The sequence below is a fragment of the Triturus cristatus genome, chromosome 3_1, assembly GCF_964204655.1.
Source record: "Triturus cristatus chromosome 3_1, aTriCri1.1, whole genome shotgun sequence".
Classification (NCBI taxonomy): Eukaryota; Metazoa; Chordata; class Amphibia; order Caudata; family Salamandridae; genus Triturus; species Triturus cristatus.
Genome location: NC_140583.1, coordinates 717699982 through 717727423, shown reverse-complemented (window position 1 = coordinate 717727423; position 27442 = coordinate 717699982). Strand labels below are relative to the sequence as shown.

The 27442-nt window shown below is 44.4% G+C and overlaps 1 protein-coding gene across 1 annotated transcript in view; it reads left to right on the top strand.

The window, feature by feature from the left end:
- The window catches only part of PGGHG (protein-glucosylgalactosylhydroxylysine glucosidase), a 201896-nt gene that overhangs the window by 65621 nt on the left and 108833 nt on the right, over positions 1-27442 (top strand). The window contains exons 5-6 of the mRNA XM_085644806.1: positions 10757-10876; positions 12521-12652. Coding sequence (XP_085500932.1) covers positions 10757-10876; positions 12521-12652 — 252 coding nt within the window. The remainder of the gene's footprint in view (positions 1-10756; positions 10877-12520; positions 12653-27442) is intronic.

Below are 27442 nucleotides of genomic sequence, written 5' to 3'. Positions count from 1 at the left end.
CCCAAACTACATCATCCAGATGTCCCACATCAACTTCCCATTTATCCCTCAGTGACTCCAGATTCTCAAGTGTATTGTTTAGCATTGTACGGTATAACCTGGATACTGACTTGCGCGCAAGCGTGCCTCCAAGGACCCTGGTCTTCGGCACGCTTCGTTCCAGTAGGTCCAGTTCCAGTACCTTGTCCCTCCCCAGGCCTTGCGTCAATCCCAAGTATTTGTACCGCTGAGTGTCAGCTAAGGTGTATTCTCATTGTAGTACCTCAAATTATATGAATTCCCCTCCCGAAAGAACATCAGCTATTGTTTTTATCCCACTTTGTTCCCATTTATGAAAGCCTGTAAGTTTGCCTACTTCAGGCAATTGTCCATAGGGGAGTGGCCATGGTGAACTTCCCTCCCCAACCCACGGCATTTGTGGCATAATCCCAGGCCCTCAGGGTGGTCCAGGTCGCCTCAGATAGGCGTTTCCTATCCCGTTTTCCATAAATATAATGAATGTAGGTCACCTCTTCCATGGCCATCTCAAGCCTATACACCGGTTCATTGTTGGGGCTATGGCCCCAGTCACTAATTATCTGTAGCTGAGTAGCCCTATAGTACGGTCTCATGTGGGGGAGCACCAATCCTCCATTGTAGAAGGATCTGTATAGTGTCTTTATAGCTATTCTCAGGGTGCCCCTATCCCAGAGCAAGGTAGTAAGCATTTTATCTAATCTGTTGAAGTATTCCATGAGAATGTAATATAATAATAATAATACACTCTTTATTGATTGGTTTAAAAAAACATTTACAATTTAAAACAAGACTAAATCAAACGATACAAATGACAATAATAAGTGTTAAAAACTGTGGATTTACAATTACTAAAAGTTAGGGGGACCATTATGGACTAATAATGTTCTGCTGGGAGACATCGCTCTGGCTTTCTGATGTTCTGGTCTCCAATTTGGTTGTTGAGTCTGTTAACTCGGCCACCATACTAAGATGAGGAGGGTTTAGATGTGGTTATGGCTTCCAGTAGTTTTGACGCTTTGTGGACGTAAGCCCAATGTTTAGCTTGGTATTGTCTGGGTTATGAGCAGCCATTATTGCTTGGCAGCAAGCTCGAACTCCCAACATGATACATTGGCCTCGCAGCAATGACCGTCTGGCCATAAGCAATGCAGGGCATGCACAGACGATGTGTTCCATTGTTTCGGAATGATAGCCGCACAACCTGCATTCAGTACTGCTACCTGGCCGGCGCCATTCGGGAAGGTTCTTCAGAAAGGGACAGTCACCCATCCTCAGTGCTAAAAACTTATTTTTCCAATAAAGTGCGTATGTGCTTGATAGGTAGAGTGGCTGAACACCCACTTTAAAATTGGTGATTACAGCCCAGGCATGTTTCCTCTTTGACAGTGTTGCCCTTTCCGAGTGAAAGGACCACAATCTGACAGTATTTTTAATGGCGGTCTCTAACACCGGGTTGGGGGGGGGGTTTGTTTCCCAGAGGACTTTTACTCCTAGTAACTGTAAACTGCAGTCCAGGGGTTGCCGATGCTTATGGCTGGTCTGGTTTTTCTGTATTTCCTGCCATAGTCGGGACTCCAAGCAACCCTCCCGGGCACGGCGCAGTCTATGACATAGTTTAATAAATGCGCCTGCCTCCACTCCATGGTGATCTTGTAGTCCCAGTTCAAGTCTCACTTGGGCTGGCGAGGTAGATCTTGGCAACCGAAAGGCTCTTTGAAAATTTTTAGATATTAGTTTGTTTATTAATACACTGGTTGTGCCATTAGTGATCTCGTGCCCATACTTCAAGGAGTTAATTACCTTAGCCTTCATCACTTTCAGCATGGGAGTTAGGCTGGGACCAAGTAACTTTTTTGCTAATTTTTCAGCGGCCGCATCTAACGACAAGGCTTTGGTTTTCAATGCTTCTTTATGCTTGGTAAAAGTACCTCTCGTGTCGAGAAAGATACCCAAGTATTTGTAACTGGGAGTTGATTCTAGCTTTGTGTCGTTGAAGTGCCACCTTTCTATTGACCTTTTTTGCTTCCCAAAAGATATTGTTTTGGTTTTTGACAGGGTCAGTTCTAGGCTATTTCTTGTCGTGTAAGGTAGCAGTTCGTCCAGTAGCCTCTGGAGACCCAGTTTTGTGTGACTTAACAACACCAAGTCATCGGCATACAGCAAGTTGGTGATGCGGGTCCCGTCTAGTTGAGGAGGATGGCAATTTACACTGTCGAGTACTGGAATGTAATATTGGATGTTCTGAAGTATGTAGAGCAGCTTAGGTAATGTTATCATTTTGTAAAGGGCAGCCTTACCCATGATTGTCAAAGGGAGTTTGTGTCACTTTACTGCGTTGTCACAAAAGTCTCCCAGGCCCCTTTCTAGGTTCAGCACCATATACCGTTCATGATCCAGTGAGATCTCAAAGCCTAGGCATTTGAAACACAAGCTCATCAGTTGGAGATCATCTGCCAGGCCCCCTCAGTCCCTGACTTGGTAGGCAATGGATTTGTCCCAGATAATGCGTTTACTCGGACAGCACTGCTGAGATCAACAGTTCTTGGTCCATGAGGTACAACAAGGTGTCATCGGTATAGAGTGATATTTTCTCTGTGTCGGCTGACGTCTAAGGGAAACCCAAGATGTCCACTCTACAACGCACACAGCAGGCCAGCAGCTCTAAGGACAGTGTGAATAAGAGAGGCAACACTGTACATCTCCGTCTTGTGCCTCTGCTCGGTGTAAAAGAGTCTGAGCGATCCCATTCACCCTACTGCCGAAGTGGATGCCCTGTAGAAGAGAGCCATCCAACACAGAACTTGAGCCCAAATCCAAATCGCTGCAGGACCCCAGATAGATACCCCCAGTCCATGGATTCAAATACTTTCTCTACGTCTACTGACAATATCACCCTGGGTTTAGTATCAGTTTTAAGTTTATCCAGCCAAAAGTGTAGGTGCCTAGGTTTCAGTCTCGTAGCCCTCCTCAGCATAAAACCTGTCTGGTCTGTGTGTACCAAATCGGTAATCCCCCCGGCTAGTCTGTACTCGAGGATCTTAGCCAGGATCTTAGCTAGGATTGTGCTTTTGGTATTTAGCAGTGGGATAGGCCTGTACAAGGAGCACAAGTTGGGCGGTTTGCCTGTTTTGGGATAACCACAATAATACCGTGATTGAGGGCAAGCACACCTCCCCTTTCACAGCCCTGAACAGGTTCAGCAAGTGCAGATGGAGTGGTCTTGTTAGTTGTTTGAATAGCTCTGCCGGGAGGCCATTGGCTTCTGCCGTCTTACCCGAATGAAGGGCTCTCACTGCCTCCCCATCCTCCTCTAGTGTCAGGTAGGCTTCAAGTGTGTCTCTGTCTGCTGTGTTCAGAAGGGGAATGGGAATCCCCACCAGAACTTCCATAATTTTCTGCTCTGTGCAGCACTTCCTTACTGCATAGAGTCTAAAATTGTACTCCGCAAACACATGGGCTATGTCCGCGTCTAAGCGGGCGAACCCTCCTACGTAGGTCACCACCTCAGCCACCCACCTTTTTAGCCCCCTCTCTCCTCCCCAGCCACGCGAGAAGGTGACCCGCTTTGTCTCCTGTGTCGTATAATATCTTTTGAACCCCTAAGTAATGTTGGTGGGTCGCCTGTGTCACATGCTTCTGGTATTGGTCTTGTGTTGCCCAGGCCTGCTCCAGGTGGAGGAGACGACGCTCCAGTTGGTACATTCACTCCTCCCTAAGTACTGCCTTGCATGCCTCCCAGAGGATAGCTGAAGAGGACACCGACCCCTCGTTCTCCTCAAAATATACTTGATTGTCCACACGCAGGGACTCCACTATATCTGTGTCTTGTAGTGCCCAGGTGTCTAGCCACCAGTTGTGTGCTTTCTTGGATTGTCGGGTGCCCAATTTGACCAACAAAGGTGAATGGTCTGATATCCCTCGGACCAGATACTGAATGCTCCCACCCGGGGTATAATTGTCTCGGGGACACGTATATATTCTAATCTCAACAGGGACTTTGCACCCCAGAGAGAAATGAGAATTGTTCCTCTAATGGGTGGAGTAACCGCCAGATGTTGGGAAGGCCCATTGCAAGGGCAAAGAGTGCAAGCTCTGTTGACGTATTGGGCCTTGTTGGCTGGGGTGGGTGCCTGTCTCACCCTTGACCCATATCGTCATTAAAATCCTGCGTAGTATATGGAGCTCATTGGATGTGTCTGTGAAGATGGGGCCTAGACTCTCCAGTGACCGCTTCATTAGCCACGGTACAGCATACACATTAATGATCAATGCCTCCTTCCAGCGTTACCTACCCTTCACTACCACACAACAGGCCTCGGGGTCAACCCACTTCTTTTCCATCTGGAGCAGGGGGCTCTTCATAGCTAAGATTGCAACCCCTCAGAAGTCACGTGTGTATCCTGCGTAGGACAGCACCACATATCTACCACAATACATACACCTGCAGGCTTTACCCAACAGGTGCGCCTCCTGCAGGAGAACCAGATGAGGGGAGTGCCTACGGATATAGTGTGTGATGAACCCTCTCTTGATTTTACAACCCAGACTGTTCACTTTGCACAAAAGAACTATCAGTGAGTCAGGGTGTTGCCCAGTCATCTGCTCTGCTGTCTTTCCGATCGGTGTGGATTATATTGACTGTGTGTAGGGCATAGCCACTATCTCTCCCAGTGTTGTGCTTGTGTGACTGTGTGCCATGCTGTGTCCACCACTGAAATAAACTTAGCAACCACAACCTGTTCCCGTGACCCACTTTTCCCTGACATGGGTTTGCAACTACCCACTTCCCCAACTTGGGAAAGGTCTGACACCCACCCCACCATTCAAACATATCACTTAAACTTCTCTCCCCCTCAGTAAAAATGCGTCCCACCTCGCCTTCGTTCCCACAACACTCACTCAGTTTCAGTGCACCATATTCTCCGAATTTCTGTAAGAAAATGTCTTGTTTTCAGTGTCTAAAGCCCTTTCGCTGGCCTCCCTTCTCTGATGCATCACCAATGTCCGTGTCTCAGGATTGAGCCTCGGGGGCCGGCTGGTCATCTCTTCTGTGTGATCGTGAACAACCCCAGCGGCCCCTGTGGGACCTATGTTGCCATGACAGCTCCATCCAGCCTCCACTGTCGTCCCGGAGGCGGCGGTCGACGGCCCCGGTCGCCGCTGTAGTAGTTTTTCTATCCACTGTCACACTTGGTCAGGATGGCCAAACACGTTGAATTTTTCCAGAAAGATCACCTTTGGCCGGGTAAAGCATCATATATTTAATTACCAGGGCCTGCAGTTTCTGCTTTACCGTTGCAAATGTTTTTCTCTGCCGTTGCACCAGTTTCATAAAGTCAGGCAATATAATATAAGGATTTTTCTGGATTTGTCTCTGACTGCCCCAGCCCTCTGTCTGTGTAGAGTATAAAAGTCATTATCTCAATAATTCAATAATCGGGCAATCAATGGTCTCGGGGCAAAGCATATACTTCTTTTTTTATTTTATTTTTTTATATTTTTATTATATACTTCTAGTGGCTGAATCAGAAAACCTGGGATTAATCCCGGCTTCCCCACTTTATCAAATTGTGTGATCCAAGGCAACTGTTTTATTTCACTTTCCCTTCTTTTTCTTCATTATCACAATTAAGAAACCCACAAAATAAATGACTTTTAGTATATACGCTGTATAAAATCTACTTTCAGTTTATCTACTAAAATTATTTGAACCGATTTTGATGAGTGGATCGACCCAGTGAGTTTATTACTGAGGGGTTTCAGGTGATTGTCCTTGTGTGTACTGCAGTTTTATATGTTGAGGTGCATTTGGTAGCATATGTGCTATTAATGCACTGCTGTTCATAATTCTAGAATACCATTGTCTGTTGTTCACACAGACGTTACTGGATGCCATAGAGGAAAACTCTGGAATTGAATATTACCTGTTGGGTTAGGTTATTATTTAAGTATTCACTTTTTTCATTTACTCTTGCTCTGATTCCCTCTCATTGCCCCAAGCTAATTTTATATCAGTGATCTTACTTTTGACTAAATGGCATTACCAATACTCCTTTTGCTTTACTCAGCATGTGTCCTGTCTTTACGATAAGTTGGATGTTGTGTGTGTTCACTCAGGTGTTCTCCTTTTTCTCCCCTCTTCTTTGGCGCTATTTTCTGCCACATTTATTAATATACAGAGTTAGTAACGACTTTGGGTGATGGGTCTGCCTTTTACGAATTCAAATTTGCACTAATTGTATTTTTCTCTTTAAGACTCCTTTCTCAAGATACACTGATGGGTGTCGGTTTTGTCTCCAGTTGTGAGACGACCTTTGTGACACTGTTTTATTTGAAATTACAGCCCAGAAGAAGTCGGGGTGTCAGATGACACACGACGAAACACGTGTTGGCTGTAGGAAATTGCTTTCTTTATGTATCTACATTTTCAAGTTGAACATGGAAATGTACTAATGAAAACCAGACATGGAGTAAATTGTGTACCTGAACGGATGTCAAAGAATTAAAAGTGGACCTGAACAATTAAGACTCTGATATTGGTTTTGACTATCTATTATTTTGCGAGTGCTCGGAAGGATTTTTGATGATAAAATCTCCTGTGTTTGATTTAATTATCTCTAATTTCTTAATTATTAATAGGAACCTGTTAGACCTGGCACCTTGGCGTGAGTCTCCCTTCCACTTTTTGTCGCTGTGCCTCATGTGTGTTTATGGTGTTGGCCGCTCAGAGCACTGTGCCACTGCCAACCAGTGCCACAGTGCAAGTGCTCCCTATGTAAAATATATATGTTGGTTGGATTCCATGATTGGCTTATTTGGTTTACAATCAGACCCCAGTAAAGTGCACCAGGAGTGCCAGGGCGTGTAAATACAAATGCCGCTGGTGGGCTCGCAGAACTGGTTGTACCTCCCACAGAAGCGGCCTGGTAAAATATGTCTAAGGTCTGCCATTGCAGAACCTGCGTGCAGTCTGGTACTGTCATGCTGACTGCGCAAGTGCACACACTTGCCAGTCCCTAAACCTTCCCTTAACTTCATATTAGTCACCCCTATGGTAGGCCCAATGGCAGGGTGCATTGTAGCATAAGGTAGGACAAGCCCTGAGATGTGTGGCATGTCCTAATAGTGAATTACAGCCATTTTCGTCTTTCACTATTGAAAGGCTACCTGTTCTCATAGGCCAAAATGGGCTGTTAAGATTGTTACATCCTATGATCCTAGCAGGCCCAGGGAACATGGTAGAAAATCGAGTTTAGTATGCCTGAACTCAGAATAATAAGGTACATCTTTTAGTAAGGTTTATTTTAATATTCTGCGTTTGCAAATGCCACTTTTAGAAAGTTGGCCTTTGCTTGCCTAACCATTTCAGCCCGCCTCTGCGTGATGTGTATCTGCTGTCTGGCTTGTGTGAGTGACAGGGCTGGGGGCTAGGTAGCCTGGTGGTGTATAGGAACATTGACAGATAGATGGGCGGGAGGAGTACACCTGGACAATGAATAGGGTTGTGCTCTGCCACCACAATGCTGGCTCCGCCCCCTGTGGAGCGTCACTCTGCCCTGCACCCTGAAAGAAGCAGCCTGCATCGCGTAAACAAAGTGCTCAGAAACCGGACTGGACTAGGCAAAGGCCCCCTGGCCTGGCAGAACAAAAGAATTGCTGTATAAATGTAGGAGCCCTGCTCCCAAGAAATTTGATCCTGTCCTGTCAAGAAGAAACCTCTGTCCGACCTGAAGGAACTGGAAAAGCTGCATGGAGGAGTACTGTCCCTGACCTGGGGGATTGGCCTGCAGTGGTTGCCTTGCTGCTGAAAAAGAGCAAGAAAAGACCCCAAAGACTTTTATTTGACTTGTGCTGAAGATCTCCAAGGGCCTGTGAGTGAGCTTGCCCCCTGAACGAAGTCCCAGGACCAGTGGACTTCACCGCCGTAGAATCGCCTTGGAAAACGGACCGTTTTCCTCGCATCTTCGCTTCGAACTGCTGGGTACGTCTCTCTGATAGCAGCGTACTCCCCGTAAGCTGATTCCCCGCTGTCCGGCACAAACAACGCATCTGTGGCCCCTCTACGAGCCGTACCTCGCACCGCAAAGGAAGGTACTGCCAGCCTGAGCAACGTGATTTATCGCCCCTACGAGCCGTAGCTCGCACCGTGACTGAAGGACATCACCGTACCAGCTTGCACCCCCCTACGGACCGTACTGTCAACGTACACACCTCTCCCCTGCTTTGGGAAAGGCCGTGGTATGTGTGGTGGTCGCGTACGTCTCCTGTCCGGAGCGTACTGTTCGCCTGTCCCAGCAGCCAAAGTGAAGCCCAGCGAGCCCGGTACGTCGCGTACCCGAACGTCTGGCAGTACGAGCCGTACTCTCGCCCCGTCCCCTGACCCGCGCACACCCAAGGTCTCCCGTACCGTAGTACGCGCCGCCCGGAGGACTTAGCACCGTACTGTGCGCCTGCTGCCAAGGAAGTGTCTAGGAAGTGTCCGTGACGAACTCACCAAGAATCCAGGTACTGTGCCCGTTCGCACCGTAGGGTGTACGCTTCATCGGAAGCGCCTGCAGTGCGTGTACGACCCGTCCCAAAGCCTGTGTCTACCGCGTACGACCCGTACGAAGAGCGACGACACGCACAGAACTGGAAAATTACGCTGAAACCAAGAACTCTTGCCAATAAGTATTGTGGGCCATTTAAAACGTGATTTTGGTCTTTTGCTAAGCCTGATAAATCGATATAAAGTATTTTTTTATATATACCCAGTGTGGAGTCCATCTGTGGAGGGTCACTGTATTACTGTGTGGGTGTTCATAAATGCTTAGCCTAAACGCCTGGGGATAACGCCTTGTCTGCTCGTGCCAAGCTACCTAGAGGGTGAGCAGGGATTATTTCTAGAGTGTACCCCCTACCCTGACTGGAAGAAGGACCCTCTGCCTGTCCCAGATACCTCCCTGTGCCAATCAGAGAATCCAGATTCTAACAGAACCCAAGTCACCCAAAGAGTGCACATAACAACTAACTTATCTCTTTAGTTGTCCATTGGCATTATTGTCAGGGTGGAGGGAAGAACTGATGTTTCTAAATTCATGTGTGAAAACTATCACTTTTAAAATACTTCTCAATATAATATATTATCTGATACAATCTGATGTACTTAGTAGAAAAGGTTCTGCATGTTAAACACACTTTTTGAATTTTGAAGAGACTATCATATTTTTACACTTTTGCTGCAATTTGGCTTTAAAAACGAAGATGTTCTTAAAGTTGTGCAGTGCAGAACGTCCTAGTTACTTCCTTTCTTTACCACATTTAATAAAATGCTTGACTGTTTATTTTGCATCTTTTTATTGTTATTGCTGAGATGAGTAAAGAGCAGCTCAGAGCTGCTGTTGACCAGGGGGCCGCATGTAAAGGTCAGGAGGGCCGCATGCGGCCCCCAGGCTGTACTTTGAGCAACAGTGGTCTAGAACAATGTACAAAGTGGACGAAATCGAGGAAAAATCATCATTAGGAGAGGCAGAAGACCCAAAGATAAATGGAATGCCCATTTCTAAAGTAGAACTTGTATTCTAAAAACCTAGAAGGCAGAATCAGACTTTTTCTGACTACAAAAAGGCTTTTTATTATGCATTTGATCCAAACTGCGATTCAGTAATACGTTAATGAATCGCTTATTACGGTAGTTGTAAGGCATTCGCAAACAAGAAGGGGTCTTATCCTTTGTGAATATTGATAAAAATATTTTTTAAGAGTGATTTATTTAAAAGCATTCACAGACATGTGATGGCGACGGTTCGTAGTGGGTCGCAATTTGTGACCTACCTCATTAATATTCGTGAGGTAGGTCGAATTGCGACGCACAGGAATCAGTGTTTTGCAAACCGACTCATTAGTACATAGGTCAGGCTGCAAAATACCACACTGGTCGCAAAATACTGGTCGCAATTTGCGACCAATATTTTTGCTACCAGTGCCACATACATCTGGCCCTTGGAGCTCTTATCCAAAATGTATCTTTCTCATTTCATGTGTAAGAACTTGTATTCAAAACACTCAACTCTTCTTTCACGTATACAGCCCTTACTAAAAATGTAGAGCACCTATTCCAAATGCAGACAAAGAACACTTATTCCGACAGTAGAATTGTTATTCAATCAAAGAACTCATATAAAGATAACAGTTCTACATTTGGAAAAAGACTTCAAGCTCCTAATCCTAACATATCTTACTTATTTCATATGCAGAACTCCTACTCCAAAAACTGAACTCTTGTTTGAAGTGTACATCCCGTACTCACTATGTAGAGCACCGATTTAACATGTAAACCTCCTATTACAAACATGTTACGCTTATTCCAAATGTGCAGCCCTGTTTGAAAGAGAGGATCTCTTATTTAAAGCACAGAACAGTGTTTTAATTTTAGAACTGTGTGTTAAGTTGCTGAAGCTGCTTGCTTCAAGGGATCAAAAATGCTAAGCATTTTATCAGACTAATTATTAAATCCAAGCCCCTTCACTTCTCCTGATCTGCACATGTAAGATATCTGCCCTGTCTGTCATAAAACCCTGCTCTGCTGTACTTGATGTGTTTCCATCTGTCTGGATGACAGATTGTTACCAAAGAGCTCTTACAAATGCCCTCTGAGTCTTACAATGCAGGTTCCATTGTAGTATTTAATGCCTTTCGCTCTCCCACTTCTAGGTCGTTTGTAAGTGATGTGTTTGAAATGTTTCCCATCTTTGTACAGGACACCTGGATGTACCCCAATATCGTGTTGTTCTATCCAGAGCTAGCTCGTGCTGTACTGGCTTATCGGATCCGAACTCTGAGTGGGGCACTCGAAAACGCCAGAAAGCAGGGACTCCTTGTAAGTAAGATACTAAAGCCATCATTCTGTGGTTGTCAGATGGTTGGCACCACATTCTAAATCTGCTGGTAGTCGTTTTCTGTATACTTAGCAGATTTTCTATTTTTGTGGAAGTGGTATTGTTTCATGAGAAATATGGCGGCACCACTTAACTGCTCGGGAACTTCAAGTTTGGCATCTATAATTGAGGAAAAACAAGTGAGAGTGCTTTTACTACATTTCAATTCTCATTTATTCTAAATGTACAGTAATATCAGGATTATGGTAATGCCGTTACTGGAATCATGGTAGTATCGCAATGATATGACATGCTCTAAATGAGGATCTATCAGTGGAAATTGATTTTAAACAATGATATTGTACTTTTTCTGAGTTGTTCATCTGAAGGTTTAAAAAACCTCTGCAGTGTGCAAACCTCCTACCCAAAGGGGAAAAAGACCAACTGGGGCATCCATGCTTAGAGCAAGGGATTCTTTGAGTTGAGTGCTACGATGATTGTCATGGGAGGCAGGCACGTGTCTGCCATGGACAGGACCAGCCTGCTCTTGCTCATTGCAGAAATATTGTGCTTTACACATTATTTTGATGTGGACTGATCCTCGCTAGAAGGACAAGTGCAGTGCTTCAGTGGAGCCATTAAGGGCGAAGTACCTGGTCTGCGTTTTGCACAAATCCTCTCCGGGCTGCTTGGTCTGAGGGCTGTGGAGCTGCCTTGCCCAAAACTCTGATATCATGTTTTAACTTAGTTTGGTAAAACTTAGCTTTGTTTGTTAAGATGTACAGTCCTACTCATCTTTCTATTCACAAGCGACTATGATTTAGTAGGTGTAACACATCTGTCTCCCTAGGCACTTCCTCATTGACCTGCCCAGGGCAGTCCAGCCCACATCTTGAGGAGGGCACAGGCTGGATCAGGACTGTCCTGCTGTGCATCACACCAGGGCTAAGCTTCCTGCTGTCACACACACTACATTAGTTGTGGGCCAGTATGGATGGGCTGGCAAACACTTTGTCTGTACCCATGCCAGGGATAAGAAAACAGCACAAGAATACAAATATTTAAAGGATGGAGCCTCTGCGAGGTAGAAAGTACTTTGGGAGATAGCTGTAAATAGTATGGCTATTCACAATTAAATCAATTAAAATGTAAATGTTAAACCCCTATCCTCTGAGAGATTAAATGTGGAGAGGTCATAGTGAGTAACAGCAACTTATAAATACATTGCCTTTTTGAGTGACCGTAAATATCAAGAGTTCTTGCAGTGTTATGTGGCTTGATAAAGATATGATATTCCATGATTATTGCGCAAGGGCAAGGTTGCCTTTGACTACAACAACCCATTTCTAGATTGGTTGTGTTAGGGATCAGAGAATTACACAGTGTTCAGCTACTTTGTATTCAAAGGGCAAGATGCTGCTGGCTTGGCAGATGGCACAGTGTGTACATCTGAAGTAACTTACCAAAGCTCCAACAGGGTGGTACTGTGAAAAGGCACCTGGGACCAAAGAGAAGAGAAGGACTGACTAGACGTTGGCAATCAAGTATCTAGACTATGGTTCTTAACACACATAGGTCAATAGCATAGTCCATATTTAAGCAGAAACTCAAAACATCATTTCTGTATTCTCTCTAACTTTTCACAGGGTACAAAGTTCCCATGGGAAAGTGCAGTGACTGGTTGTGAAGTCTGCCCAGAAGAAATATATGGAAGAGAGGAAATCCATATCAACGGGGATGTCTTACGGGCTTTTCAGCAGTACTTCTATGTGACGCAGGTAATAACACTGAGGTACATATGCACATACTATTGGTATTGGAGATGACTGAATATATTGTGGTGTAGCATCATCTACTGCAGTCTAACAACCACACTGGCTGGAACCCAATGTCATTAGGCCTTTGTCAGCAGCTTGTCACACATCCCAATTTAGACTACATGCAATCATCTGCAGTGTTTTCAATGTCATACAAGTCTTGGGAATGGGGATTCTCTTTTGTACTTCTGCTTTCCTTAATCTTCCAGTACTTATATTATTTTAAAGGGGAGCTCAAACATGCATTTTCAATAGGGGTCTCTAATGGTAGCAGCTACTATATCCTTCTGCTTGCAACCCTGGCATGCTTTTGCCTATGCCTGCCTTTCAATTACTAAACTGAATTCCTTGATACATTTTCTTATACGTTCAAGTTTAATTTAAACTAAATAAAAGAACCGATAACCGTAACAATCATTGGCAAAGCGAGTAGGTCCGGTTTACATTTGGTGTTCTCACTAAGAAATTTAAAAATCCTGTTGCGGTAAAAATACAAAGCAAGTGTTGATGTTATCTTTGATAATCTGATAAGATGTAAGATAAAGCACCTGCCAGGGTTGGGGTGGTGTTAAATGTATGAGGAAATTTGCCCCAACAGGATCCAAGTTGTCAGCTAAAGAAGTAGCATAAGTCTCCTTGATAGACCAAAGTAAGATAGCAGCTTCCACCTAATTACATGGGAGGTTAGAAAAAGCAGTTCAACCAGAGACATAATGAATTCCTCTTATTATTGATGGTCCACCATTCAAAACTCATCATCAACCTCATATTTCACATAATACTCACTCTCTCCAACCCGACTATTTCTATTGGCTCACCATTCTGAGGTTTTTCATGCACCATTCACATTATCCCTTTGCTTTCTTGCTTCCCTCTCAGACTAGGACACATTTTGGAATTCCTTAATTTCTCTTCATGCTCTTTTTGCAATTCAATCTCTCTAGCTTCTACTAATTTCCACCATTCTTTCATTATATTCTTTATTAAATTCTCACTCCAGTTCAATCATTTTGCAGACAAGCTTATTTTTAGTCATGTCAGATTTTGAATTAAGTTATATTATCAACAGTACTTAATGTGTGTAAAAAAATAAGTTCCAGGGCCCTCGTCAGGAGGCCACTGCAGCTTGCACCAGCCATTGCGCCTGCCTGCACTGCCCATGATATGACATACACAACTACTAACCATCACACTCCCACAAGTGTGACATTCAGACTATTCCAGGCCACCCAAAGCTGTAAGAATGGCTTGGGTGACCGGTATTACTCATCTTTAATGTATATTAAAATATTAAACAACTGTTGTGCTCATTTCGAAATTAGTCAAACCTCACCACCATGTGGTGCTCTGTAACAAGTGCCAGTGTTGTCAATTAAGTGCCACCCCTGAGCTCTGGAAACCCCCGGCTCAAATTAAGCACTGATTATCAATCTCAAATGATTAGAAATAGACTCCTGGGGCCAGATGTACCACCCTTTTTTGCGGCCGCAAACGGGAGGTCCTCCCGTTTGCGACCGCAAAAAAGGGTGATGGCATGTACAGATGCTATTTTGCGAGTCTCTGACTCGCAAAATAGCATTTGCGACTCCTGCTATTAAGAAGAGGCATCCCTTCCTAATAGCGAGTCACCATGCCATGTACAATTATTTTGCAACCACATTTGCGGCAGCAAAACACTCGCAGTTTACACCAACTTCAAGTAGGTGGTAAACCACTCCCAAACAGGAAGGGTTCCCAGGGGACGCCTTCCCCTTTGTGAGTATGTGAGTAAATATTTTTCAGAGCAGGCAGTGGTCCCAGGAACCACCGCCTGCTCTTAAAAAAATGAAACTGAAAAGTTTAATTTTTCTTTTTAAATGCATCCCGTTTTCCTTTAAGGAAAACGGGCTGCCTTAAAAAACAAAAAGACTGCTTTATTTAAAAGCAGTCCCAGAAATGGTGGTCTGCTGACCCCAGCAGGCCACCATCCCTGGGAGTGCTAGCCAATCCTAATGGGGTCGCAAATTGCGCCTGCCTTATTAATACTCATGAGGCATGCAATTTGCGTCCCCATTAGGAACCGATAACAGTGTCTGAGACACTGTTATGCATCCCAATTTGCGAGTCACAAATGCGACGCAATTTGTGAGTCGCAAATTGGTGGGTCGTACATCTAGCCCCTAATGTTTAGTTTTAAGAAGCTCTCCCAAGGAAACATGTAATCCTTAAGGTAAGTTGCCGAATCTCTTGACCATGGAAAGCATTAATAAAGACATTACATGATAAAGAATAAGTCAAAGGAAGCTTAAGGTAGGTCACCACCTCTGAAAATGAAGTGGGAATAAATGTACATACGTAACAATTCTGAATTCATGCATATTTCATAAGCAAATTGGATTATATATACTGCTCTTTAAAGATACCCTATCCATATATACTAGTTTTTTGTCTGCTATACTATTATTATTAGTGGTTAACTCTTTACTCTCACTTTTGAATTAGACATACTCAACTGGTGCTATCAAACACAACAGTAAGCCAAGTAAAAATACTAAACAAAGCCAAATAAAAATCCAGTCACAAAATGTAATGGTCCAAAATCAAAATTTGAATTCATATGCTTAAAATATTCAACTTCGGGCTTAGTGAATGTTCAAAGAAATCCTACCATTTTCAACTGGATACATAAGGTGCAAAAACAGACAGACTCTAGCTATGAATACTGTGTACAAATTCAAAATTAAAAAAACTCAATAAAAAATGTGTTTCTATTAAGAAACTATTCAGTGATCTTCTCCGGATTTTATTCACAACAAGTTCATGGATGAACTTTAACAATAAATTGGAAATTTATCAATTCGATGACTTCCACATCTAGCTCAATGTAAGCTAGGCAAGGCCATTCAGGAGTTGCATGCTTTTTATTTGGCACTCCTAGTCTTGTTGGTGTTTTTAGCTTCAAGCTGTTCACTTTCACTATCATTGAAGTCTTGTACTGCTGACTCTGACTCCTCCTCAATTGTTTATGGTCGTTGGACTCTCTTCAACACTATTTTACCAATCACTAATTCAGGCCACTTATCTTCTTGATGCACATTCTTATCTTCAGATCCACTTATGACTACTACTGTATTCTCAGCTTCACTTGCCACCTGGTTCACATTCTTGTCTGAATCAGCTTGATTCACTGTAAACTGTTTTCCTTTAGGGGGTTTTGGAATGTGGATTTTCAGCTTCACTTTCATCTGCAGGTGCAGAACAGGCGCCTGTTCTCTTTACTATGGAACACGACTTGGTGCTGCGGTTTTGGATTTTTAAATCTGGGCATATCATAGTCCACATTCTTTTCAAGCATGCACAAGTGATTTTGGGCTTGCGAGGGGTATATCAGAGTCCCCTTGTTTGCGTTACTCTCATAGACAACTTTGGTGCCTAAAAAGGGTACGTGTCGTATTGGTTGCTACAGGTTTTATGGACTAGGGGCCACCAATGAACTTTTGTCCTCAGGGACATTCAATGATTTCTGTGAAATTTGATGTAAATTCCTTAACATTTTGAGCCTTGAAAAAATCGTCATATGCCGAAACACGTGTCGGCTGTACTCATCTTTGGTTTTGCTCATCTGTGGACTACAATACAGATTGTTCATCCCTGAAAATTAAAGCTTTTGATATCTCAGACAAAGGGCTTACTCGTACTTGCACTTTGATTATACTTTGCTTGATTCTAATTTGTGTTCTGTATATGTAAACTACTATTTGGATCTGTTGTTTTGACAGATCAAGATTGTGAAATTTGGTGGTACTTTTGGACAAACTATTATGTATTAAGTATTGGGAGTTTTCTGATGCTTTCCAACACTAGGCGGGTGGTATAGTGTAACCAATCCCTGTGTAGCACACACATTCCTTTTTGTTTTGTTCTTTACTTAACCTTATTTGTGATGTGCAAGCTTCATTCTTTGATCACTACCACCCAATCTTATTTGCACAAATCTCACGATAAGTCCAGGCTGGACAACAGCAATATCAGTACATGCAATGTGAACGTATGCCACAGCTTGTACCCGCACAATGACCGTCAATGCAATGTCTATGTATACGGTAACTCGTGCTAGCACAGCAGCTCTGACATCAGATACCAGTGTATTTCGTGATCCATGCTTATCCGATAATATTATTGTTGCAAATTAGAACAATGTCAATGTATGTTCAGACAAGAGCAAACATATCCTTGTTAATACCAGTGCAAACGATATCAATGTACAAACTGACTGACACCTGTGTGCGTAATGTCGATAAAGATGATGCTAGTGGTTGCCATATTATTTTTAGGAGTTCCGATGAACTCACACCATTGCTGTTGGGTTCACCCAAGGTGAGCTCTTCATCAACCCCTAGTCAGAGATACATGGTCAGGCAGGTCCTTTAACCCATGCCCATGTATATCGAGTAACAGGTCACAGGTTGTGTCCCCCATAAACCATAGACAAACATGCACCCAGGGAAAACCCTGATCAATTCCAAAGATAGATATTTGCACCACAAACAAGTCTGAGATAACTGGCCCCCATAAAACCCATTTGGCCAAAGGCACGCATTCCCCAGAAATACCACAAAGTTGGATACCACATGTAGATAGGCACACCCAAACAATCAGGACTTGATAGGCACACCACACTTTGTGATCATGCGCTCCTCATGCTGCATATCTGGACACATACACACTCGCCGACATTAGCTCTCCTGCGAGGTCAAGCCATCTCAGGATGCCCGCGTTTCTTGATTTACAACTGAAATGCTTTTTTGGAATGTATAAAATTGTTTTATTATACCTCATGAACTGTATAAATTGACAGCCAAAACATTGTACATCGAGAGATTTTGAGCAGATGCATTATGTCCAGGTTCGCCCAGCCGCAGCGTTTAATAATACCAACTTGTTCCTGTTTTGCAAAATGCCTCTTGTCTTTTCATTTATTTAAGGTAAATTTATATGTGAGCAACATATTGGTGAGCCAGGCAGGAGAGATTGGTTCATTGAGCCTGACTGCTGTTGAAGATCGGTGAGCAGAAGCCATAATTGATTAGTAGTTCTGCTGAATCCACAGGGCAGAGGTCCATACAAAGGCAGCCGTCAAAGGGTAAGAGAGCTACATCTGATCCTTAGTCCCAGTAGTGGCGTGTGGCAAATTAGGACAAGCACGTAAATCACTTTTGTTTTTAATCCTAGTCAGCATGCTAGAAGGCGGCAAAGGTAGCTACAATGTTTGGCATTTCACCCTGAGTGCAGAGTACAGCTCGTCCCTGGGTGTCGGTAACAGATTGCTTGTGTTTCAGAGGATACGCTTATTTCCCAGGTGCCAGTGAGGGATAGATTGGAACTCTGGGTGTGGTGGCAAATCAGTTCACCTAGGCTCTGGGTGTGATATAGAGCCAACATCTCAAACTTATAAGGTATACAAGCACCTAGTGATATTGATTCCAACAATGATAGCACCTGAAAGTAGTGAGAGGTGTCCCTTTTTTCTCTCTGTTTGGATCACTGGCCATTAGGCAATGATACGCACAACCCCTGTGTGTAATATAGGGTGTAATTCAGCAGTTAGGGAAAATTTCGACCCTGGATGAATCAGGTATAGCTCGTGTCTGGCCGCAGAGGGCTGATAGTTATTTCAGTTTTTCGGTTTAAATTGTTGCAAACTTTTGTCCGCCGAGCCGGTAGTAGTAACAGACTATCAGGCTCACCCAGCTCCACATAGTGCACAGAGCATCCCCTGTCCTTGGGCTATAGGCACTAGGAGAGGGATCCGTTGTTGGACAAAATAACTATTTGTTCTCTTCAACATTTTTTTGTCTCTTTTTCCATTTTTATAAATTTATTGATGTTGTGGTGGTGATGACATTTTGCAAATTATGCTGCATGTTTAAATGTTGTGTCTTGTTAATATGTCTATGATTTTAAGTGATAATAACTGCTTTTTTAACTCAGAAGTTGATCATTACTAGTTTTCTGCTGCAAAACAATCCGCATTTCCCTGAACTAACAATTGCACTTCTGTTACAGGTTGTTATTGTTTCATTGCATTATTGTCTCTGTTTATATGTTATGCAAATTATTGTTGATGCATCAGGTTGCTTTTGAGCACATAACTAGTAGTTGAGTTTTTGGTACCACCTCCTTGTACACGGTTCCCCCAAACGAGAGTAGAATTGGCAATTAATTTTAAGCAAATCTCGAGATGACCAAAAGTTAGCAAACCTCTAGAACAAACACATTTCCCAACCCATCATGAAGATTATGTTAGACCTCATGTGAACTGCTGTGAGTGGCACACCCATACTAAGGCACGTTTGACACCAATACCATGGAATGTACCAGACACAAGGGTCAAGAGAGAGATCTGCAAATTACCCTGTTAAGGATGTGGGCCGAACGAGGGACAGCCCCAACATGCATCATACATGACCACAGAGATCGAAGTGGCGAAGAGGAAGGCTCCAGCACCTCTGAGTCCGACAATGAAGGCAGAAGCCTAGAATGGGGCCTGCCCAACCAGGGGACAGATAGGGAGTGCTTGCCAAAGACCACCCAGGCATGTAAGAACATGCTTAACCCCCTGGCAGCACCAGCCATCCTTGAGGAGGGCCTGGTGGTCACAATGCTCATAAGCAAAACACTGTACCACTTTCTGGTGGACACCGGGCGGCTAGGCCATGCCTATGGAAAGGAGCAGCCCCTCTATCAAAGACCACTTTCATGATAGAAAGGATTTCGGGACCCATGGCCAAACTCTATCTCACTCAACTCCTTGAGCTGGAAATAGGAGGAAGTAAGAGGAGGGAATAGCTGTTGTATTATCCCTCCTCCCCGATCAGTATATTGGGATGGGACATTTTTGTCCAAATTTAGAATGTCCATCCAGTTCTCAGAGAACTGAACTATAGTCCGCTCCTCCCATGGACTCTACCCCCTAGAGTTCGGACCAACAACATCTGCTCACTCCTCGGTGATGCTAGCCAGAGCATCCACAGACCTTTGAGTACTCCTCAGAGGAGCAGTCCAGGGTTAAATGGAAAATCTCTTAAAAATGTACAGTCTAGCATGACAATGGACCAGCTGCACACACCATCAGTTGGTAGAAACGGCCAAAGCAGTAGCATGTAGGGAACGCAGGGAATCTGGGATCCCGGATCACAACATGCACAGGATCATCACATCCCCCAAGGATAGGGGAGAGGCTGGACCAGGGCTACCAAGTTCAGCCTCCTCCACCACCCTGGCGCCTCCTCAAAGGAAGAGGCAGCCAGGCGAAGCGGCACCAAAGGTGCGTTTCTCGCACTGGGGCCACACTCCTTGTTACCTGATACAGGGCCAAGACAAATGACCGCTGCGAGGAAGGCGACATGTCCGACCATCAGGACACCGCCTTAGGGAATTTTCCCTGTCGGTTGCATGGGAGAAATCCTTGGGTTTGGAGTGGACAGGCTATCGCCTACACTCCCCTCCCCATGGTTCTGCTGGAGCGATCAAGAAACTGACGAAAGCACTCCAGAAGGGGTCAGGGTGACCATGAATGTACAGGTGCTGCCTGATGTGGAAAGACACCAGGGGAATCCAACTGAGTGCTTGCACCAGAAAGCCTAAAAGGCAGGTGGCCTTAAACCATCATAGAGTGCCACTGCTGCCGTTGAAGAAACCACAAGGCCGCCCATTGTTAACTGAAAGTATACCACAAATGGAATAGACTGTAATCAGAGTTACCCCTACAGAATAACTACACACAGAGCAAAACCCAGAACCCCCCAAACACGCAGTGAATCCAGAGCCTCAGCACCAACATCCACTACACACTTGCTTCCGGAAACTCACCACAGACATTAAAAGGCAACCACACAACAGTAGGGATAGCTCAAAACCTTTAATTTAACTACAACAGCAAGGATAACTCAAAACCTTTCTTTCAACAGCAACAGTAGGGATAACTTCAATCGTTTAACACCAAATAGTAAAGATAATGTAAAACTTTTAGGTGCACACAGGAAAACCTTAGGATGGCCGTGCTACGTCGACTGGAAATCCACACTAAAGTTCTTCATCTGGGTGCACAGAGGAAGCCCGGCAGGGCCATTTCTAGGTGTTCTGCCTCCCTAGGCGAGAATTGAAAAATGCCGCCCCCTCCCTTTTAATACCATCACTCTCTCCCCCGGTCATCCAGGCTAGAAGAAAAACACATCAAACATTAAATACCACTGAAATTCACAACAAAATAAACACTGAAAACTGGACAGGCTGATGGATGACTTGTGCTCTGACTCTCAACCAGACTCTGCATTGCCTCTCCTCATTAATTTGCTGACCCCTCTCACCCAAGACTGAATTGCAAATGGCTGGAGGGGCTTAGTGGGTGAAAAAAAGGGATGAATGTGGATGATGCACCAATTAGTTACCAGTGGCTGAATTTAGTAGAAAGATCCCACCCGTGTCTTTTTTGTGTTTCCATGTGAGATGTTCTAAGTATGATGGGTATTCCCAGACCTAGAACTCGTGCTCAGGTTGCAGTATGACTTAAGCTGCTTCTTACTGAGGAAGGAGGCCCTTTAAGGCCAGCACCAGTTCGGGGTGACTTGTGTTCTCATATAGGTGGGATCTGACCAATTAGTGCAGACTGGACTGCTCCTATTAGAACAGGACTATGTATGTTTTGAATATGTCCGGCCTCAATCAGTATAGGCATTTTAAGCTATTTGATCAATTGGTTTGAAACTCAGATTTGTTTCCAGCGGATGAGAATAATCCAAACATTTCATTCATAAACTTTTTCTTTAATAATGTCTTGGCTATGATGAAATAAATATACTCTTGAAAACTGGGTAACGTTTCTGCTGGAAGCAGAATTGCTTTGTTGGAATGTCTATATTTTTGAAGGCATATTAGTACCTGTGGAGAGTGAGAACATGTTACCCGAGGAAATTGTTTTTATGAAAACACGTTCCTTTTATTATTTGCACCTCGAGGCTTAAACGTCCACAAAGGTACAACGATTCGGAATACAGATTGTCACTTCCAGGCACGCCTTTCAGTACCTTAATGAGATTATAAGTGAAAGGTTTCAAAGACATGTTTTTTCTCTTTCACTAGAGGAAAGGAAATATTTGACCCAGTTTGGTATTTAAGCAATTTGTGTTCACTTTTATCATACACTTACGAATTTATCAAACGCAATAACTTGTAAAAGCAAATTTGTACTCAGAATTACGCCCAAGTCTGCAATGCTTTCACAGGTGTGTGCATTTAATATACTCGCTGTTGTTTATTTTCGTTTTCATTTTTAGATTTATATAATATATTTTTTAGAATGTGAATTACGGAAGCATTTTCAACAGAAAATGCCACGTCTCCCTTATCGAGATTCAACAAAAGACCAGTAGAACATCCCACTCCCTGTGACCCCAATAGCATCACAGGGTTGATATCTTGTCCAACCCTTCACCCCTCAGCAGCTTCCTATTGTGGCTACAGAGGGGCTAAGGGAAGTGCAATGGCTGGAAACTATAGAAAGTAAACAAGATTCTTGGGGCGGCATTAGGAGTGTTCATTCGAAGAGGGCTTGCAATTCCTGTTACTGTCAAGTCCACTGGGAGGTCCTATGTGCCTCAGGATTGGTTGGCTATTAGCCGAGTCAGTGGTGCCTGAAGGTACCCCTGACTCGGCTAGCTATTAAAGCTCAGAGTTAGTACCACGGAGGCCTGATACAAGGAAGGTGACAGGGAAAGGTCAGGTGGAAGGAGACTTGAAATAATGGTTTGAAAGTTACTACTATATCCAGCCCATCTCCAGCTTCCAAGAGCTTCTGTATATTACGTGCTAAATAGTCCATATTTTCTTCAGCGACTGACGTAAACTCATAAACAGCAAGTTCTGCATGTTCAAAAGGCACCCTTGCTTATGAATTAAACACATATGAAAATAAGTGTATGCTGTTTGTCCCCCACAGTAGTTTTAAGACCTGGACTTTTTCAGAATGATATTGCTGCCCTTTTAACACCGCCATCATGAATTAGATTGAGAGCTTGCTTTATTGGATTGCATGTAAAGATAAACGTGTTTTTTAAGCAGTGCGCATATATTATACTTGGTGATTTGATGGTGTCCTTCTTATTTCAACATGCAGCCCTAACTCTCAATTTATACGCAGACCCACGCTGACTGTATCCACAAATTTACCAACACCTGCAGGCCAAGAGAACATGGAATTTTCATCTAAATTTAACCTCGTAAATTTGTATAATTAACAGCTGGCTGTATTTTTTCTAGAAATATTCAACAGATATCACTGTAACCAATGTACATAAAACAGTGAATCAAAGGACTCAGGTAGCAAACAAAACAAGAGAACTGCATCGATTAACTACAGCCAGTTACGTACTTGCATGTTTTTTTCTATGTTGGCTCTTATAAATGCCAGTTTTCAGCATATAGTGATTTCAAGTAAAACAGTTGTGCAATCTGCCAGCTTGAGAGCAACTAGCGTGTGCTGAAGTAGGGAAACGTTAATGCCTGCAGGAACACATAGGTCATGTTTAATATGTGACGGAACTCTGTTGCCAGGGTATCTCGACTAATTAACAAAGTAATAGCCACAAGATTGCGCATTTTGTTTCTTGAACTGTAGATTAAACCCACTTGCTGAATGTACTGGGGATTCCCAAATTCATGTTTTTTGCCGCCCTCCCCCTTTTGCCGCCCCAGGCGGCCGTCTAGTCCTGCCTAATGGTAGAAACGGCCCTGAAGCCCAGGGCCCCCTCGGCTGTTGATCCCCCGAGGCGGGTTAGCTGACCACACTGACGGGGGAAGACAGTCTGATGAGAGAGCAGAACGGCCCCCTCTGGTACATGAAAGCTGGCACCCAGATCCTTGTGCTCATACCACCAGGCGCCCCGCAGTTCAAAAGGACCCCGCTCTCCAATGTCTTTCAAGCCTCCTCCAAATGGAGGGCCGCCTATAGTTCCCAAACTGGGCGAAATGCTCCAGTGGGGGAAGCCAGACCTTTCAGGCATCTTGGGGAAAGGGGTTCAAAAAGAACACTACAGCTCCACAGGTCTCACACTGCTCCGGCACGGAGTCTGTAGATAAATCCACCAGCAAACAGCCATTTCAGTCCACTTACTCACGACACAATAAGTCCCCATCTGCGCACCTGACTCCCCTTTGGGGCAGAACATTCTGCTCAGTCCTCCTCTCCCCCAAAACACCTCCAAAACCTTCTGATGTCGACCCATTGGATCACACCTCACCAAAAGTGGTAGATACGGAACATCCATGGTCCGGAGGAGAGGGGAGGGGTGGAAGGCAGAGGGTCCCCACAGTTGACCTTCTTGGCCTGCGTCCGGGGTACAGGGATGGGCATGCCAATCATGCCCAGCTGGTCAAAATGGCACTCACAGGGCCACATGAGGCAGCATCCAAAGAAGTGGCTGGCCGATCCCAGCCATGGCCGCATTCTAGCCACAGGGTCCACAGAACAGCTTCCCAGCGACGGACCCTCAAAACCCCAAAGAAAGAGCCCAGTTTGCGGGCCCAAATTCATTGGAAAGTCCCACCAAGTTCATTTATGCTACCTCCATTAGGCCAGACACCTAGAGTCCCAATGTGACCCTTGACTCTTGCTGAAAAAACGCTGCAAGCAAACAGAGTCCCAGCCATTTTGTCAACTGCAGGTCCCCAAGGGTCCACACACGACCTTCCGACCACCTCCAGTATCCTTTGTTAGTAGTGGCAATGCCCAAGAACTGGGAAACAGCCCACTGGACCCACACAAAAGGGCCCCAAGGTTCTTGCCCTTCAAAACGAAGGGCAGAGCCCGAAAATTCAGCACAATTGGAGACACCTTATTCCACGACACGTGCAAGACCCAAGGTGCACGCATGTGTCAACGGAAACTTAGACCCTAAAAATTAAACACAATTGCATGCAGCCCAGATAGGTCAAAAGGGCACCTGAGCCCCTGCTAAAGCATTGCGCTCCTTGCAGAGAAAATACTGCTCCCACTTTAGCAAGGAGAGGCGAGAGAAACTCATAATATGAACTACATTACAATTAGTTTGAAAATCCCTGGTCGTCCCCAAAATTCGAACGTTCTCCGACATTAGTTTAAAAACCTTAAAAATCTCACCAGTGCCATTAAAGTCTATCACCTCCATCCAATCCCGATAGGAAAATTTGCTCCCCAGTAAAACCATATAACCCCCCTCGTAAAACCATATAAATGCAGGATAATTTTACAGATGAAACAGGAATGTTCCAATAAATTGCCTAACAAATGTGTTTTTCCCAGTTAACCTGCGACCCACAGCTCTTACTCCACAGGTCCGCGATCGAACTGTAAGTGCACCAAATGTCCAGTAAATGTAAATGTCCAGTATTTGTAAAGCGAGAACAATTACCTGAAGGTGTCAAGGCGCTGGGGGCCCTCGGGAAGATTAAGCGAGCTATTGCCCAGAGTCACATGGTGCTGGGCTGCTCTGCTGCCGGCAACAGGGATCGAACCATGAGCCCCCGGGTTCCGGCGTTAGTTGCCCTGGCCACTGCGCCACACCTCTTCCACCAACGTTGCTGTAACCCGCCATTCATCTAATCCAGTCTCTCAAAAGACTTTCAAAAGAATATTTGCAAAAGTACTTCTGAATTCAATTAACTTTAGTGACTTTGTTTTAAAGAGAGATTCTTTCTGCACTGCACCAAGATGAAAGCACCCCTGGGTGCCCAAACAACAAACATCAGACACCAAAGCACAGAAAACAACCACTGACACCGGACCACAGACAAGGAACAACAAAAGACAGACCTAGATGACAGACATCTCTCCCGAAGATGATTCTACATTCTACAAATGCTTTTCATGTTCTGTACCGTTATTTTTATACATGCTCCCCTTAGCCGGGGTGCTTTCGAGTCCCCCCGAACAAAAAATTTACATGATTTTGTCAACTCTACTTCTACATTCTTGTAACACATGTGCACAGACTTCTCTCACTTCACCTACACTCAACCAAATGCTAGTATTTCCCATGCACTACACAGTGCACTCCTACACAACACCTGATATCAACATATGAGCAGTATCGGTACCCAAACTACGAATAGATCATCTTTTGTCGGCTCGCTGATACCTCACGCCGTATGCGCAGGAAGACTTTACTAATCACAGGAGACAGTCCCCAAAAAGGCAAAATGCCTCGCCCATCTGTACCTATATAGGAACAAAGGAAAAATCCAACCCAACCATGTGGAACCGCGTAGGACTCTAGTAAACATCATCCAGTATAAGATCAGCCGTACTGCACTATATCTTTTCTCGAGCCAAGTGATAGCCAATCCAAGGTAAACAGGATGCGCTAGGAGGGCGCCATAGGCGAGGACACTATTTGGCAAAGAGGTTCCTTGAGGTAGTAAGAACACCACACCAGTGCACAAACATATCCGCTCCCACCTCTGTCTGCTGCCCCAGGGCGGCCCTTCTCATCACTGAGGCCACCTTCGTTAACGATCAATGGACCCCAGACATGGAATTCCTTTCAAATACACGGGGGAAAAACTTGCCCCATGGGAGGAGTGGAGATCAAACACCAGCATAGATGCCCCGTGCCACGAGAAATCTGGAATAGCGAGATCAGTAGGTACACATAGTTGGAGGGGAAGGGGCAAACCCCTAATTGTACGGGAACTTACATTGTACTCTTTATGTTTCAGAGGCAAAGGAACCATACCGTTAGGGAGCAATGAGAATTGTGGTACCATAATGCATATTCCAGACCTCCAGTGGGACACCTCTATGTTGATGGATCTGTATAGGCAATGTGGAGACCTTGCCTACACCCAGATTGTCCCCGATGGCATGGCCTCTGCACCCTCATGACCATATACATCCCAACCCTGGTTGACCCTAGAGAAGACCTGTCAGAGTTGTCTAAACATCAGTTACAGAAGAAAACAACTCTGTTGCATCAGGCTTGAAGGAGAAGAACTGCAGAGTATTTTGGCTGGGCTTAGTACAAGGACATTCCAGAAGAATTCAGACTGTTCAAGTAAACGCCGGAGGATCAATACCCTTTTTCACCATGCAAATAAAAGCCAACGCCCGCTGGTTGCAAATAACCGGATGGGAAATGATGAAACTCCTAAACAGTACTGAGCTTGGCCATATTGCTATCAAAGAGGAATTGAGAGCCATCTGTCTTATGGTGATGCAACATCAGTATGTGTTGGACTTGATGACCGCTATGGATATTGGGGTGTGTGCCAAGATTGGTGCTTCCTGTTTCATCCCAGAGAATGACCTGGATAACAGGTCATTAGCCCATGCTGTCCAGGGACTGCCTTGTTTATAAACTGACATGAAGAAGGAGGAAGATGCCCCAGAGCAGGACTGGTTGCATTGTTTTTTTTCATGGATCCCGTTATGGGTATCCACACTATTTACGTTGTTCGCCCCAGTTCTCATTGCTGTACTTCTGTCATGTGGTTTCTTGCTGTTAAATACAGTCTGCAAATTAGGTAGTATGCACTTAGCTAGGGAAAAATATCAACTGACACCACACACACTCACTCTTTCAAATAAAATAACTGTCATGACATACGAGGAGAATAGAGAAGTTAATGAATCAACTAGAGGGGGGAATGTAGGATAGAGTGAATACAATGTCAATGAATGTCATGATAAGTGCAGGCCCGACAACAGCAATATCAGTAAATGCTGTGTGAATATATGCC